We start from the raw sequence: 19263 nt of genomic DNA, 5'->3' as shown, positions 1-19263 counted from the left end.
CGATTGGTGGAATGATGATGTAAAGAGAGTAGTAAGGGAGAAAAAGTTAGCATATGAGAAGTTTTTACAAAGTAGAAGTGATGCAAGGAGGGAAGAGTATATGGAGAAAAAGAGAGAGGTTAAGAGAGTGGTGAAGCAATGTAAAAAGAGAGCAAATGAGAGAGTGGGTGAGATGTTATCAACAAATTTTGTTGAAAATAAGAAAAAGTTTTGGAGTGAGATTAACAAGTTAAGAAAGCCTAGAGAACAAATGGATTTGTCAGTTAAAAATAGGAGAGGAGAGTTATTAAATGGAGAGTTAGAGGTATTGGGAAGATGGAAGGAATATTTTGAGGAATTGTTAAATGTTGATGAAGATAGGGAAGCTGTGATTTCGTGTATAGGGCAAGGAGGAATAACATCTTGTAGGAGTGAGGAAGAGCCAGTTGTGAGTGTGGGGGAAGTTCGTGAGGCAGTAGGTAAAATGAAAGGGGGTAAGGCAGCCGGGATTGATGGGATAAAGATAGAAATGTTAAAAGCAGGTGGGGATATAGTTTTGGAGTGGTTGGTGCAATTGTTTAATAAATGTATGGAAGAGGGTAAGGTACCTAGGGATTGGCAGAGAGCATGCATAGTTCCTTTGTATAAAGGCAAAGGGGATAAAAGAGAGTGCAAAAATTATAGGGGGATAAGTCTGTTGAGTGTACCTGGTAAAGTGTATGGTAGAGTTATAATTGAAAGAATTAAGAGTAAGACGGAGAATAGGATAGCAGATGAACAAGGAGGCTTTAGGAAAGGTAGGGGGTGTGTGGACCAGGTGTTTACAGTGAAACATATAAGTGAACAGTATTTAGATAAGGCTAAAGAGGTCTTTGTGGCATTTATGGATTTGGAAAAGGCGTATGACAGGGTGGATAGGGGGGCAATGTGGCAGATGTTGCAAGTGTATGGTGTAGGAGGTAGGTTACTGAAAGCAGTGAAGAGTTTTTACGAGGATAGTGAGGCTCAAGTTAGAGTATGTAGGAAAGAGGGAAATTTTTTCCCAGTAAAAGTAGGACTTAGACAAGGATGTGTGATGTCACCGTGGTTGTTTAATATATTTATAGATGGGGTTGTAAGAGAAGTAAATGCGAGGGTCTTGGCAAGAGGCGTGGAGTTAAAAGATAAAGAATCACACACAAAGTGGGAGTTGTCACAGCTGCTCTTTGCTGATGACACTGTGCTCTTGGGAGATTCTGAAGAGAAGTTGCAGAGATTGGTGGATGAATTTGGTAGGGTGTGCAAAAGAAGAAAATTAAAGGTGAATACAGGAAAGAGTAAGGTTATGAGGATAACAAAAAGATTAGGTGATGAAAGATTGAATATCAGATTGGAGGGAGAGAGTATGGAGGAGGTGAACGTATTCAGATATTTGGGAGTGGACGTGTCAGCGGATGGGTCTATGAAAGATGAGGTGAATCATAGAATTGATGAGGGAAAAAGAGTGAGTGGTGCACTTAGGAGTCTGTGGAGACAAAGAACTTTGTCCTTGGAGGCAAAGAGGGGAATGTATGAGAGTATAGTTTTACCAACGCTCTTATATGGGTGTGAAGCGTGGGTGATGAATGTTGCAGCGAGGAGAAGGCTGGAGGCAGTGGAGATGTCATGTCTGAGGGCAATGTGTGGTGTGAATATAATGCAGAGAATTCGTAGTTTGGAAGTTAGGAGGAGGTGCGGGATTACCAAAACTGTTGTCCAGAGGGCTGAGGAAGGGTTGTTGAGGTGGTTCGGACATGTAGAGAGAATGGAGCGAAACAGAATGACTTCAAGAGTGTATCAGTCTGTAGTGGAAGGAAGGCGGGGTAGGGGTCGGCCTAGGAAGGGTTGGAGGGAGGGGGTAAAGGAGGTTTTGTGTGCGAGGGGCTTGGACTTCCAGCAGGCATGCTTGAGCGTGTTTGATAGGAGTGAATGGAGACAAATGGTTTTTAATACTTGACGTGCTGTTGGAGTGTGAGCAAAGTAACATTTATGAAGGGATTCAGGGAAACCGGCAGGCCGGACTTGAGTCCTGGAGATGGGAAGTACAGTGCCTGCACTCTGAAGGAGGGGTGTTAATGTTGCAGTTTAAAAACTGTAGTGTAAAGCACCCTTCTGGCAAGACAGTGATGGAGTGAATGATGGTGAAAGTTTTTCTTTTTCGGGCCACCCTGCCTTGGTGGGAATCGGCCGGTGTGATAATAAAAAAAAAATAAAAAATATATATATATATATATATATATATATATATATATATATATATATATATATATATATATATATATTATTTTTTATTTTATTATTGTCACACCGGCCGATTCCCACCAAGGCAGGGTGGCCCGAAAAAGAAAAACTTTCACCATCATTCACTCCATCACTGTCTTGCCAGAAGGGTGCTTTACACTACAGTTTTTAAACTGCAACATTAACACCCCTCCTTCAGAGTGCAGGCACTGTACTTCCCATCTCCAGGACTCAAGTCCGGCCTGCCGGTTTCCCTGAATCCCTTCATAAATGTTACTTTGCTCACACTCCAACAGCACGTCAAGTATTAAAAACCATTTGTCTCCATTCACTCCTATCAAACACGCTCACGCATGCCTGCTGGAAGTCCAAGCCCCTCGCACACAAAACCTCCTTTACCCCCTCTCTCCAACCTTTCCTAGGCCGACCCCTACCCCACCTTCCTTCCACTACAGACTGATACACTCTTGAAGTCATTCTGTTTCGCTCCATTCTCTCTACATGTCCGAACCACCTCAACAACCCTTCCTCAGCCCTCTGGACAACAGTTTTGGTAATCCCGCACCTCCTCCTAACTTCCAAACTACGAATTCTCTGCATTATATTCACACCACACATTGCCCTCAGACATGACATCTCCACTGCCTCCAGCCTTCTCCTCGCTGCAACATTCATCACCCATGCTTCACACCCATATATATATATATATATATATATAATATATATATATATATATATATATATATATATATATATATATATATATATATATATATATATATATATATATATATATACATATATATATATATATACATATATACATATATATATATATATATATATATATATATATATATATATATATCACAAACTAAATAACGTCAGAAGCACAAAACCTGGTGCACTAGCGGGCAAATAAGAGAGGTCCGAAATTCACTCAACAAGTCATTATTTAAATCAGGGCAGAGGAACAGTTTCCCCGCCATCGATCGTCGACTGTGTTGCTGGCGCGCGGTGGAAGAGTTTTTTGGCGCGCATTGCGAAAGACAAAAGCGCGGAAAGAATTCCTTTGGTGCGCATTGCGAAAGACAAATAGCGCGCGAAGAATTGTTGGCGCCAAAGAAATGTCTGCTGTTGTTGCGAAGATTCCAGAATATCTTTTTTATGATAATCCTTTACACTAACGATGCAGGATGTTCATTTAGCTAGTCTATTGAAGCTGCTGCTCAAAAATTAAAAGTCAGAATGGTGATGAAACAGTCTCAGGAGGTACAAGAAGGTTTATGGAATATTTAACGTTCAGGTGATTTGGGTTAAATTTTGATTTCTGTTTTTTTTTTATCCCCCCCCCCTCCAGGCGCACGACTCGAGGTGCAGGTGCCAGGGTGATGGAAAGAGACAAGAAGGATTGATGAAAGAGGAGGAGAAGGGTGATGGAAGGGGACGTGAGAGGTTTTAGAAGGGGATGGACAGGGCTTCTGGGAGGCTAAGGGAATGAGGATTGTCTCTTCCAACACTTTATCCAGATTGTTTCACCCATGATCCATCTGAGAGGTGTGTCAAGAAGGGAGGAAATGGATCTACTGAGAGGAGATAGGAGGTGGAGGAGAAGTAGGAGGAGGAGGAGGAGGAGGAGGAGGAAGAGGAGGAAGAGGAGGAGGAGGAGGAGGAGGAGGAGGAGGAGGAGGAGGAGGAGAAGGATGAGGAAGAGGGCAGCCAAGGGGTAATGGCTTTAGGGGGAGCAAAGAGATGATATATCTAGGGGAGAAGGAGGGGGATTTAAGGAGAAGCTGAGCTCTTATAATGACAACATTCACCAAAAAAGGCCGTTCCTCCGATGATGAACATGAGGGGACGATGATGAACATGAGGGGACGATGATGAACATGAGGGAACGATGAAGAACATGAGGGGACGATGATGAACATGAGGGGACGATGATGAACATGAGGGGACGATGATGAACATGAGGGGACGATGATGAACATGAGGGGACGATGATGAACATGAGGGAACGATGAAGAACATGAGGGGACGATGATGAACATGAGGGGACGATGATGAACATGAGGGGACGATGATGAACATGAGGGGACGATGATGAACATGAGGGGACGATGATGAACATGAGGGGACGATGATGAACATGAGGGGACGATGATGAACATGAGGGGGGACGATGATGAACATGAGGGGACGATGATGAACATGAGGGGACGATGATGAACATGAGGGGGGACGATGATGAACATGAGGGGACGATGATGAACATGAGGGGACGATGATGAACATGAGGGGACGATGATGAACATGAGGGAACGATGAAGAACATGAGGGGACGATGATGAACATGAGGGGACGATGATGAACATGAGGGGACGATGATGAACATGAGGGGACGATGATGAACATGAGGGGACGATGAAGAACATGAGGGGACGATGATGAACATGAGGGGACGATGATGAACATGAGGGGACGATGATGAACATGAGGGGACGATGATGAACATGAGGGGACGATGATGAACATGAGGGGACGATGATGAACATGAGGGGACGATGATGAACATGAGGGGACGATGATGAACATGAGGGGACGATGATGAACATGAGGGGACGATGATGAACATGAGGGGGGACGATGATGAACATGAGGGGACGATGATGAACATGAGGGAACGATGAAGAACATGAGGGGACGATGATGAACATGAGGGGACGATGATGAACATGAGGGGACGATGATGAACATGAGGGGACGATGATGAACATGAGGGGACGATGATGAACATGAGGGGACGATGATGAACATGAGGGGACGATGATGAACATGAGGGGGGACGATGATGAACATGAGGGGACGATGATGAACATGAGGGGACGATGATGAACATGAGGGGACGATGATGAACATGAGGGGACGATGATGAACATGAGGGGACGATGATGAACATGAGGGGACGATGATGAACATGAGGGGACGACGATGATGAACATGAGGGGACGATGATGAACATGAGGGGACGATGATGAACATGAGGGGGACGATGATGAACATGAGGGGACGATGATGAACATGAGGGGACGATGATGAACATGAGGGGACGATGATGAACATGAGGGGACGATGATGAACATGAGGGGACGATGATGAACATGAGGGGACGATGATGAACATGAGGGGACGATGATGAACATGAGGGGACGATGATGAACATGAGGGGACGATGATGAACATGAGGGGACGATGATGAACATGAGGGGGGACGATGATGAACATGAGGGGACGATGATGAACATGAGGGGACGATGATGAACATGAGGGAACGATGAAGAACATGAGGGGACGATGATGAACATGAGGGGACGATGATGAACATGAGGGGACGATGATGAACATAAGGCGACGATGATGAAGAACATGAAGGGACGATGATGAACATGAGGGGACGATGATGAACATGAGGGGACGATGATGAACATAAGGGGACGATGATGAAGAACATGAAGGGACGATGATGAACATAAGGGGACGATGATGAAGAACATGAAGGGACGATGATGAACATGAGGGGACGATGATGAACATGAGGGGACGATGATGAAGAACATGAAGGGACGATGATGAACATGAGGGGACGATGATGAACATGAGGGAACGATGATGAACATGAGGGGACGATGATGAACATGAGGAGACGTTGAGGAACATTAGTGTTAATGAATAGATTGATTGAAAAAACAAAGTAGAAGTAATTTATATGTACTTAAAACAAGAATATATATATATATATATATATATATATATATATATATATATATATATATATATATATATATATATATATATATATATATATATATATATATATATATATATATGTATATATATATATATATATATATATATATATATATATATATATATATATATATATATATATATATATATATATATATATATATATATATACATACATATGTATAAGAGTGAGAAGAGTTGCACTCATGCTGTGAGTGAACACTACCGGTCTTAAAGGCTACTCATCGACAATATAACTTGCCTATAATACAAACAAATACGGACGGTACTTATTTTTATAACAATATTGGGACGGTTTTTACACATTGTCATTATTATATTCTTTAAGATAATACTTTAATAGACACTGAAAGGTTCTTAATTTAAAGAACTTGAGCTATCCTTCCCTTCTTGGTTCAAACCTGATTACTTTATATTCCCAAGGTACTGTATGACCCCTACGGGTTTAATGTTTCCCACTGAAAATAATAATATTAATAATAATAATAATAATAATAATAATAATAATAATAATAATAATTTGTTAATAATAATAATAATAATAATAATAATAATAATAATAATAATAATTTGTTAATAATAATAATACTTTGTTAATAATAATAATAATAATAATAATAATAATAATAATAATAATAATAATAATAATAATAATAATAATAATAATAATAATAATAATTTGTTAATAATAATAATAATAATAATAATAATAATAATAATAATAATAATAATAATAATAATAATAATAATAATAATAATAATAATAATAATAATTTGTTAATAATAATAATAATAATAATAATAATAATAATAATAATAATAATAATAATAATAATAATAATAATAATAATAATAATAATAATTTGTTAATAATAATAATAATAATAATAATAATAATAATAATAATAATAATAATAATAATAATAATAATAATAATTTGTTAATAATAATAATAATAATAATAATAATAATAATAATAATAATAATAATAATAATAATAATAATAATAATACAGTACAATATTCATGGTGAAGGTCTATATATGTCAGCACCTACAAAACAGGAAGTAATCAGGTTTGATTTAAGGGAGGGGAGGATTGCTCCAGTTCGCTGGATCAAGAGCCTATCGCAAATATGAAGGTTTATTTTGGGATCGACATTAACAGCTTTGAATATGTAAATAACTCCCAGTTAAAATTATTTAAATCTTAACGAAACAACTTAATAATAATCATATAATTAACATATAATTAACCATCTAGCGGAGATAGGCGAAATTATACGTATATGTGTGTTTATTGGTTAATTTCCACTTGTGTATTGAGCTCTAGTCTCTGGGCCTGGGGTTCCATTAACCCATGTTGGGCTCTAATATCCGGGCCAGGAATTCCCTGATCCTACATTGGGATTTAGTCTCTGGGACCTGGGTTCCGTTGGTCTATAAGACTGGAGGAACACTGCAGCAGGCCAACTGGCCCATACAAGCCACGTCCTTCCCAAAAAATGGCATTAGTCTCTGGACCCGGGCTCTCCTGTCCCATTTCTGGCCAGATTTCCCGAAGAGCTTCTTCGAACTGGTCGCTAGGCGTGAGTTTTATGGGTTGAGAGACACGCACGAGCGTCCACAAGGATCATAAAACTACCTTGATATTCGCTAGCACGGGTTTCTACTTAAGGCGATTATACCTCTCGCGAGGCACTGACGCTCCAGGGATAGCAAGAAGAGAGTGGATAGGAGGAAGTGGTAGGAGTCTCCTGGACCGTTGTGATCTCTGCTGGGACGCAAACTGGAAGGAAGCTGGACGGAAACTGGACGGAAACTGAACAGAAACTGGACGGAAACAGAGAAGCAACGATTCAAGGTGTGATAGAGGAAGAGAATGACGGAGGATTTTTTTTTGTGGCTAGAAAAAAAGACCTTTTGGGTATTATTATTATTATTATTATTATTATTATTATTATTATTATTATTATTATTATTATTATTATTATTATTATTATTATTATTATTAATTAATATTATTATTATTATTATTATTATTATTATTATTATTATTATTATTATTATTATTATTATTATTATTATTATTATTATTATTATTATTAATTATTATTATTATTATTATTATTATTATTATTATTATTATTACTATTATTAATTATTATTATTATTATTACTAATTATTATTATTATTATTATTATTATTATTATTATTATTATTATTATTATTATAACAACTAATATATTCATGGGGAAGAGCTAAAACCGTATGGGGAGTCATACAATGCCAGGATAAGAATTTTACCAGTTTTAATTATAAGCATCGGATCCTTGGCTGAGGATCCTTTCCCAGCTGTCAAGGATTCTGGATCATTATAAAATTGCTGAATAAGACTTGTAAAGTCTTGACACGTTGTTAAACGAGGGAAGGGCGGGGAGGAGGAATAAAGAAACGAGGGAGAGACAGAAGTAAAGATATAAGTTTATTTTGGAACACTTACGCAATTTTAGGTGATCGGAAAAATCGTACACAGTAACTTGTGTTAAATTACCTACGATAAGTAATTTTTAGGTGATCGGAAGAATCTTACACAGTAACTTGTGTTAAATTACCTACGATAAGTAATTTTTAGGTGATCGGAAGAATCTTACACAGTAACTTGTGTTAAATTACCTACGATAAGTAATTTTTAGGTGATCGGAAGAATCTTACACAGTAACTTGTGTTAAATTACCTACGATAAGTAAGCTTTAGGTGATCGGAAGAATCTTACACAGTAACTTGTGTTAAATTACCTACGATAAGTAATTTTTAGGTGATCGGAAGAATCTTACACAGTAACTTCTGTTAAATTACCTACGATAAGTAATTTTTAGGTGATCGGAAGAATCTTACACAGTAACTTGTGTTAAATTACCTACGATAAGTAATTTTTAGGCGATCGGAAGAATCTTACACAGTAACTTGTGTTAAATTACCTACAGTACGTAATTTTTAGGTGATCGGAATTGTCTTACACAGTAACTTGTGTTAAATAACAATGAGAACACAGAAAAGACAAAGTGACTGACTCTCACTGGAGTCCTTGAGTTATTTCCATTTGGAAGTATGGGAAGTGGAAAGGGATGGGAAGAAGGAAGGAAGAAATGGGAAGAAGAAAGGGTTGGGAAGAAGGAAGGATGTAATGGGAAGAAGAAAGGGATGGGAAGAAGGAATGAAAGATAAGAAGAGAGAGAAGTGAAGAAGGTAGAAATGTGAAGGACGAAAGGATGAGAAGAAGGAAGGAATGGGAAGAAGGATGGGAAGGGAAGAATGAAGAATGTGAAGGAAGTAGGGTAGGGAATTATGAAAGAATGGGAAGGAGGTGGGGAAAGAAATAATGAAGGAATGGGAAGGCGGTAGGGAAAGGAAAAATGGAGAAATGGGAAGGAGGTAGGGGAAGGAATAATGAAGGAATGGGAAGGAGGTAGGGAAAGGAATAATGAAGGAATGGGAAGGAGGTAGGGAAAGGAATAATGAAGGAATGGGAAGGAGGGAACACTACTGGTGTTCTCCTCGACTTCTCTGGTAAAAGCTATACACAGTGGCATCCGTGACTCGGGTCAATAAATACGAATGAGTCGCAGAATGGATGGTTGTAGTGGTGGTGTTGGGGGGGGGGTTGTGGTGGTGGTGTTGGGGAGGGGTGTTGTGGTGGAAGGGGGGAGTGTAGTTGTACATGGGAGTGAGAGGTTTTGTGGAGGGGGTGAAGAGTGGTGAATTCTCTCTCTCCCTCCCTCCCCTTCTCTCTCTCTCTCTCTCTCTCTCTCTCTCTCTCTCTCTCTCTCTCTCTCTCTCTCTCTCTCTCTCTCTCTCTCTCTCTCTCTCTCTCTCTCTCTCTCTCTCTCTCTCTCTCTCTCTCTCTCTCTCTCTCTCCCTCTCTCCCTCTCCCTGCAGCAGTCAACTCTCCCTCGACCTATTCAGTGTGGTTATGATCGTCGACGTGGACGGACTGTTGCTTCCAGCTCCTCTCATTCCCCTCGTGTTCGCCGCGCCTGGGTTCCCTCAGTCTCTCACTGTGCGGTCTCTCCTCCCCTCATTCTCTCCGCTGGAGAGAAGCGTCCCCACCAGAGAGGGAAGGACTCACTGCATTTAATGGGTGTTGTGTAGGCCTGTATAGCGAAAGGCAGCAAGAAGAGGCCTGGGAGACCTACACATTAATCTTCCTGTCACGCTGAGAAAATCATCTCTCCACACACGGATGATCCAGCCCTAACGTGTGCCTACCCAGCATACTGGAACAGTTGATGTATGCTTGTGGACTTCCAGTGCCCTGTTGACTAGTTTAAGATATGGAATGATACCGTACATTGGGCACTGCATCCCTTTGAGCGCGGTACGATACGGTACGGTACTCTGTGGGAGCAATAAGAGGTGATCCCTCTATCTGCTGTGAACAGAGGTACGCTGTGGGAGCAATAACAGGTGATCCCTCGATCTGCTGTAAACAGAAATTTTGCTCTGCTTAAGGAAGCAGGTGACAGCACCAGCATCCAGCGTTAGTGTACTCGCTAGGAAGAACTGTATATTGTATTAATACATCACTAAACTGGTTTAGTTTATTCATCGCGAGAGTGGTGGAGGCTCTGTCCTCCGTTTGATAATTGCAGCCAAGTGGCTGATCAGTCAGGCTATTGGTAATACTTGCTGGAGGGAAAGGAGCAGTCAGAGATTTTGAGGAGGTGCCCGAGGACCAGCTGGTCTCAGGTGTGCACGCGCGTGTGCTCCGAGTGCGTGCGTGTATCAGCGATGAGCAGGCGGGGGCGGTGACCCCACCCACTTATAACACCTATCGCCGAGGAAAGGAAAGATGGTGGGCGTGGTGTGGGCGGCGGCTCCAGCGACAACGGCTGCGGTGATGTGTATGGGTGAGTACTGACCTTACCTCCTGGCTCACCTGTCCTCTCTCTCTCTTCTTCCGTCCCTCCCTCTCTCTCTCCCTCTCTCTCTCTCTCTCTCTCTCTCTCTCTCTCTCTCTCTCTCTCTCTCTCTCTCTCTCTCTCTCTCTCTCTCTCTCTCTCTCTCCCTCCCTCTCTATATTTCAGTTTTTTTTACGGACGCTGTGAGACTAATAAGGATAACCTGGAAGAACAAGAAGAAATATTGGGATAACTTTAACAGGAGGCAAACATGATCAGAAAGTTACTGTTGGGCAAGATGTAGCGCCAGGAAGCCATGGAAGTAAGCATCACGCCGAGCATGTCACCAGAGCACACGTCATTTGCATATCTACACCTGCATAAGTATATTTACTTAAGGTTCCTGAAAGTATTTCGTAGGTTAGTGGGGATTTCTCGTAGGATATTACGCCCAAATTACGTTAAACCTTTCTTAGAGTATGCATTTGGCATGTCAACAAAGTTGGTAACGCAGTTGAAGGGGATGGACAGTAAGAACACAACTCTAAAAGAGATTCTTCTTTTTTATTTAGCACATCGGCTCTCTCTCTCTCTCTCTCTCTCTCTCTCTCTCTCTCTCTATATATATATATATATATATATATATATATATATATATATATATATATATATATATATATATCTCTATATATATATATATATATATATATATATATATATATATATATATATATATATATATATATATATATATATATATATATACAATCACTGAGGTAATCTGCCACAAATTTATCAGATTACCAAATTACAATATAAATTTGCCTAAAAAATTACATATAATATTTTCTTGCCAACACAACTCGCTCCATCGTGTGATGATATTCATTCTCATAAAATTTGTCTTTTTATCTTCTTTTTTTAAATAATTCATGTGAAAAATTTCTTGAAAGTATTATATGTTTTGGTCTTGCATGTCAGATTTAATTATAAGCTGTTTCGCCTGAAGGAAAAAACTGAAAGATTTTTTTCTTTTCATATCTGAAATTTAATTTAAGTTCCTCCGTCCTGATAAATCAATAGATTTGTTTTTTTTTGCAATGGATGCTTGCATAACCTACATCTTTTTTCGTTTTTTAAATTCAGTTGTTTTTCTCTTTTTATATATATGAAATTTCTGTTGGATATAATATTCACTAGTGTTATCGTCCGAATAAAAAAAAATTGTTCCCCATATGATAAAAATATAATAACTTTTTGGGTGCCTCCGTACGCACACACTGCGCAGGATTTCTCTCCATAAAATATCAATTTATTAGGATTTTCCTGGTAACAGATGGCATGAAAATTTAATTTGATTACCTAGCGTGCTGGGGTAACGTTATGGAGCAAGAGCATTGTAAAGTGGCCCTGTAAAACCCAGGTCCACTGTCCGCTAACACACTGGGTGAACGATCCACTGACATGCTCCCCAGGTGAGAGAAGGAAGACCGAGGGAGACTGAGAGAGACTTGGAGAAACAGTACAAGAGGCAGAGTACTCATCACGCAAGTGTAAAGATAAACAGAGCAAGGTAATTAAAAGCAAACTTCACTTAGCAAATGGAGTACCAAAAGTTCTCCTGTACTATGGCCTCGTGAGTGTGTTGTTCCTCACACAGTTGTTCCACCAGTCATGGCCACACTCAAGGCATACACACATCTAGCACAAGAACCCTTTATTTCCAAAACGTTTCGTTCTGAGAACTTTTTCAAGTCACACAAAGGTATCTAACCAACATTCATAAATACGCATGGAAAGTAAAGGCGGAAACTTATGTATTTATATGTATTGGTGTATACTTCTGCATGACTTGAAATACTACTCAGATGAAACATTGCTACAGTAGAGACTTTTCCTGGTACATGTGTGTTTTTCTTCAGTTGAGTGGGCAGTACGACCTTCAAGCGACGTCCTCAGTGTTATGAAGCAGCTGTGTCCTCACAGAGCAACAGACAACTCATTTCCCTCATGGTTCAGCAAACTGAGAATCATCTCATCTTACCGAAGGAACTAGACAGCACTGACAATTCCCAAACTTATGGGTTGTTTAAGGAAACTTAGTTTGTGGTTCTTGTGGCAGCCTGTAATGAGCACCTTGCACGTCGCCCAGTTTTACATCTGTCCATAAATGGCATTAAACTTCCATATATATTTGAACCTATCGGTGTATATACTCTAAGAGACATTCGCCCCTAGGTGCATATGCACTGAGAGATATATACAGTATCCCTCGGTTTAGGTAAAAACTGAGAGTTTTAAGCCTCTCATTGAATGTAAACTGAGAAATATGCACCTCTCGTTATGCACAGAGAGATATACACTTTTCTATGTACATACCCTCGTCAAAACAACAATAATAACCTTTTAATGATTGAGAAGCGTCACCTTTCCTACAGAGACTGTCACACACCGTCTACTGGACAGTCCGTCTTTCCTAAGTGTCAAATGACAGAATTAGGTGGCGTGCGGGGTGAACATTACCGTAAAACTTGATGTTATGTGTGTGTATTTGGAGTGGGAAAGGGGGAGAAAGGGGTGATTGGGGAGGGTAGCGGGAGGTTGGGGGATTGAAAAGCGGAGTGTTGGAGAGGTTGAGGAAGGGGGCAGAGAAGGGGTTTCCTTGTGTGTTATTGTTTATTTAATCAAAGTGAATATATTCGCAGCGTGCGGTTACTCTATCCCGTAAATGAGATGATGGAATGAACTCTTTTAAGTCTGACCTGACAGATTGTTTTAGTTTTTCTACAGTCAGTTGGTTTTCCACTAAAATTATGATACACAGGGTTAAAAAAATAATTTAGAGTATAAAGTTCCTAAGTAGTAGTATTAGTATTATCTTGGGGAAGCGCTAAATCCGTAGGGATCTTACAGCACCTGTGGGTGAGAGTGAGGCATTCAGGCTTAAGTTAGGGAATTGGAGCAAAGATCCAATCCCTTCTTCAAGCGCCCCTTACCAGCATCAAGGAATCTCCCTTGAGGGAAAAATGTTCCTAAGCTTATGGATTCTAAAGAACTTTCCATATTTAACTATCGTCAATCCACACTTTCCTCCTCCTTGTCATCAAGCACTCCACCAGTAGCTACGTTTTCGCAAGACGGGTTAATAGTACGTGGGACTAACCACCTCTCAGGGCGGACTATCACGTAGAAGCTGCTGGCAGTGTCGGGAATATCAGTGTTCAGAACCTGAGCAGGTTTGTAGATGAATGGTTCAGAGAACCGACATGTTGATAAATTAGACACATGTGCAACTCTTGGGTATCTTTATTGAGGAAACGTTTCGCCACACAGTGGCTTCATCAGTCCATACAAAGGAGAATCTTGAAGATGGACTGACCACATCGACTCAAGGTTGAGGGACTGATTACCTCATTCTCCTCCTGTTCTTCAAGATTCTCCTTTGTATGGACTGATGAAGCCACTGTGTGGCGAAACGTTTCCTCAATAAAGATACCCAAGAGTTGCACATGTGTCTAATTTATCAAAACCTGAGCAGGTTGAATCAGGAACACTAGCGTCTCTGACTGCGTTTCTCGGGGCACAGAAAGCTACAATGAATGTTAAAATTGCAGTTTCCATTCTCTGTGTTTACTTTACCTTAAGAGAGTGTTATGGCGAAGCTCCAAGAGTTTTTCCTTGTGTTGTCTGTGTGTGTACTCTCCAGTCTGCGAAATAGCTTGTTGATATCTACACACCACATATGTGTACTGACCTAATTGTGGTTGCAGGGGTCGATTCATAGCTCCTGGCCCCTCCTCTTCACTGGTCGCCAGTAGGTCCACTCTCCCTGCTGCATGAGTGTGTGTGTGTGTGTGTGTGTGTGTGTGTGTGTGTGTTGGAGATTAATTGCTAATTAGTAAAGTGGACGAGAAAAATACTTATTCGATTCATTAGTCTCGTTACGAATAATTGTTGCTATTAGTTATGCTAATTGTTGCTATAATGTTGTAATGAGTGTGTGCTATCCTTTAGAGCGATTAATAGGCGGCAAAATAGGCTATGTGAGCCTTTGAGCAGGTCGTGTCTGTGTGAACCTTTGATCAGGTCGTGTCTGTGTGAACCTTTGATCAGGTCGTGTCTGTGTGAACCTTTGATCAGGTCGTGTCTGTGTGAACCTTTGATCAGGTCGTGTCTGTGTGAACCTTTGATCAGGTCGTGTCTGTGTGAACCTTTGATCAGGTCGTGTCTGTGTGAGCCTTTGAGCAGGTCGTGTCTGTGTGAACCTTTGATCAGGTCGTGTCTGTGTGAACCTTTGATCAGGTCGTGTCTGTGTGAACCTTTGATCAGGTCGTGTCTGTGTGAACCTTTGATCAGGTCGTGTCTGTGTGATACTTGGAGCAGGTCGTGTCTGTGTGAGCCTTTGAGCAGGTCGTGTCTGTGTGAACCTTTGAGCGGATCGTGTGTGTGTTAACCTTTGATCAGGTCGTGTCTGTGTGAACCTTTGATCAGGTCGTGTCTGTGTGAACCTTTGATCAGGTCGTGTCTGTGTGAACCTTTGATCAGGTCGTGTCTGTGTGAACCTTTGATCAGGTCGTGTCTGTGTGAACCTTTGATCAGGTCGTGTCTGTGTGAACCTTTGATCAGGTCGTGTCTGTGTGAACCTTTGAGCGGATCGTGTCTGTGTGAACCTTTGAGCAGATCGTGTCTGTGTGATACTTGGAGCAGGTCGTGTCTGTGTGAACCTTTGAGCAGATCGTGTCTGTGTGATACCTGGAGCAGGTCGTGTCTGTGTGAACCTTTGATCAGGTCGTGTCTGTGTGAACCTTTGATCAGGTCGTGTCTATGTTAACCTTTGAGCAGGTCGTGTCTGTGTGATACTTGGAGCAGGTCGTGTCTGTGTGAACCTTTGAGCAGGTCGTGTCTGTGTGAACCTTTGATCAGGTCGTGTCTGTGTGAACCTTTGAGCGGATCGTGTCTGTGTGAACCTTTGAGCAGGTCGTGTCTGTGTGAACCTTTGATCAGGTCGTGTCTGTGTGAACCTTTGATCAGATCGTGTCTGTGTGAACCTTTGAGCGGATCGTGTGTGTGTTAACCTTTGATCAGGTCGTGTCTGTGTGAACCTTTGAGCAGGTCGTGTCTGTGTGAACCTTTGAGCAGGTCGTGTCTGTATGAACCTTTGAGCAGGTGGTGTCTATGTGAACTTTTGAGCGGATCGTGTCTGTGTTAACCTTTGAGCAGGTGGTGTCTATGTGAACCTTTGAGCGGATCGTGTCTGTGTGAACCTTTGAGCAGGTCCTGTTAGTGAAATCTGAAGCAAATAGAAATCTTGTTTATTCAGCCGATTCGGCTATTATTGTTATATTTATTTTACTTTTGGCCTCTGATGCCGCTAGCTAACAAAAGTTACTCCAAGAAAATGAACTCACTCAAAAAAAAAAAAAAATAATACGGCTTCGTATTTTATTACCTAAATATATCCATAATTTAGACAAAAGTCGAGCTGCCGACAGTGATGATACAAGGATGTAGGATACATTGTTATTATTATTACAATCAAGGGGGAAGCGCTAAACCTGTAGGATTATACAGCGCCTGGGGGGATGTGGAAGGCATTCGGGGAACTGGAGCACAGATCCAATTCCCTAAATCAAGAGCTCCTCACCAACATCAAGGAACCTTCCTTGATGGGACGTAGGATACAGCTGAAGTGTTTGATGAGACAAGGCTCTCTGTAGAGCTTTGTCATTTACCTGGAAAAGCTCTTCAGCGAAGTGCTGTTGTCCCAGTGAAAGGCTTGTTCTGCGATGTGTGTGCGGGAAGGGGCGTATAAGCATTTGTGCAATTTATTGTAAGCTGGGACAGGGTTCTAGTTTCTTTGCCGAGGAACCAGCTAACTGCTGAGGAACCAGCTATTGTTGAGGAACCAGCTAACTGCTGAGGAACCCCCTAATTGTTGAGGAACCCGCTAACTGCTGAGAAAGCTGCCAAAATGATCTTTTTGTCTCAGGTTCGCCGAGTCGAGCAAGTCCATTGAGCTCCGGCAGAATACTAATGGCTGCTGGTCCTGGTGACGCTCTCAGCTTTGTCAGCCTCCAGAATTTAAAAAAAAATTCTCTTCTAAAAGCATTCGAAGCTTTTAATTACGGGTTAAATTTTTTTAATAACCTGTTACTGGTTGGTTGGTTATTGGAGCGGGGGCGGCTGGGGTTTAGAGCCTATCAACTATGCGAGGGTCGTGTAAGGCTACATGTCACCTGACGTTAGTAAAGAGGAATACTTTGAATGCCAAAAAATAGTAGTAGTAGAAGTAGTGGTAGTAGTAGTAGCAGTAGTAGTAGTAGTAGTAGTAGTAGTAGTAGTAGTAGTAGTAGTAGTAGTAGTAGTAGTAGTAGTAGTAGCATAGTTATTATTATTACTAGTCTTATTACTGTTATTATCATCATTATTATTAATATATCTTCGTTCTATTTATTTTTATGCCTGGTCCTCTCAAGTCCACGTCTGCCATTACTACCATCGTTTAACTAATTGTTTCTCGTTCTTGTTTTTCTTCCCATCTTTTTTCTGACCCACTGGTCCTTCTGGTAGTTCCGTCTTTCACGTGAATCATCAACTTCACGTGAATCATCAGTTTCACGTGACTCCTTCATCCCACATGAATCATGAAGGAACATTGTGAGAGGCAGTAATCTGGAGGTGTGTCCATCACTGGCGGCGCCCGATACTACAACAAACAAGAATGGACTTAAAGCTGACCTCTGTTGCAGATACATCTTCGTCTTGGCCTCTTGTTCTTCTTGTCTCTTCTTTGTCATCACCTATTCTCTGTCTTCAAGTCTTCTTCATCATCATCAAGTCTTCTTCATCATCACTGGCACCAGTGATGATGATAATAAAAACAATAAATAATAATAATAATAATAATAATAATAATAATAATAATAATAATAATAATAATAATAATAACAATACTACTACTACTATTATTAATGATAATAATAATAATAATAATAATAATAATAATATTATTATTATTATTATTATTATTATTATTATTATTATTATTATTATTATTATTATTATTATTATGTAGTAGTAGTAGTAGTAGTAGTAGTAGAAGTTGTAGTAATAATAGTACACGTTACAAAAACTAATGGTATAAACCTTGGTAATAAATACCGACAAGTTGGTTTAGAAAGACACGTAAGCAAACACTATGACATATTTATTAGAAAACGTTTCGGTCCTGGGACCTTGATCACTTCTAACATACAGAGGTAGAAAGGCATTATATATATAGGCGGAGAGTGAGGTGTGACGCACGTGACCTGAGGAATGTCATAAGAATATAAGAACATAAGAATGGAGGAACACTGTAGAAGGCCTACTGGCCCATGCGAGGCAGGTCCTTATCAAAACAACCTCTGCCTATGATGAGGACGGGTAGACGTTGAAATCACAGGAGTCACATGATTTCAACGTCTACCCGTCCTCATCATAGGCAGAGGTTGTTTTGATAAGGACCTGCCTCGCATGGGCCAGTAGGCCTTCTACAGTGTTCCTCCATTCTTATGTTCTTATGACATTCCTCAGGTCACGTGCGTCATACCTCACTCTCCGCCTAAATATATAATGTCTTTCTACCTCTGTATGTTAGAAGTGATCAAGGTCCCAGGACCGAAACGTTTTCTAATAAATATGTCATAGTGTTTGCTTACGTGTCTTTCTAAACCAACAAAAACTAATAACTATTACTCTAAGATAAATCTGCGCTTATATAATCGTAATACAGACTGACGCATCGTCACTGTTACCCAGATCAGGAAAAACAGTTTTCTTCTGATCTTAGTTTTTTACGTCTTCCCTTACGTCAGAGTATAGTTTTTTACGTCTTCCCTTACGTCCGAGACTAGTTTTTTTTACGTCTTCCCTTACGTCAGAGACTAGTTTTTTTTACGTCTTCCCTTACGTCAGTGACTAGTTTTTTTACGTCTTCCCTTACGTCAGAGACTAGTTTTTTACGTCTTCCCTTACGTCAGAGACTAGTTTTTTTACGTCTTCCCTTACGTCAGAGACTAGTTTTTTTACGTCTTCCCTTACGTCAGAGACTAGTTTTTTTACGTCTTCCCTTACGTCAGAGACTAGTTTTTTTTACGTCTTCCCTTACGTCAGAGACTAGTTTTTTTACGTCTTCCCTTACGTCAGAGACTAGTTTTTTACGTCTTCCCTTATGTCAAAGTATTTTTTTTACGTCATCCCTTACGTCAGTCTCTCAGACGAATTCCCCCTGAGTAACATGATGAGCTCATTACCAC

The 19263-nt window shown here is 40.3% G+C and overlaps 1 protein-coding gene across 1 annotated transcript in view; it reads left to right on the top strand.

Annotated features, from left to right (window-relative positions):
• The first annotated feature begins 10025 nt into the window (after positions 1-10025).
• LOC128695653 (inactive tyrosine-protein kinase 7) overlaps positions 10026-19263 on the top strand; it is a 201003-nt gene continuing 191765 nt past the window's right edge. The window contains exon 1 of the mRNA XM_070093156.1: positions 10026-10975. Coding sequence (XP_069949257.1) covers positions 10918-10975 — 58 coding nt within the window. The 5' untranslated portion in view covers positions 10026-10917. The remainder of the gene's footprint in view (positions 10976-19263) is intronic.

This window comes from Cherax quadricarinatus, chromosome 42, assembly GCF_038502225.1.
Source record: "Cherax quadricarinatus isolate ZL_2023a chromosome 42, ASM3850222v1, whole genome shotgun sequence".
Lineage (NCBI taxonomy): Eukaryota > Metazoa > Arthropoda > Malacostraca > Decapoda > Parastacidae > Cherax > Cherax quadricarinatus.
Note: the sequence above shows the minus strand (reverse complement) of the source record. Positions and strands in the feature narration are given on the sequence as shown.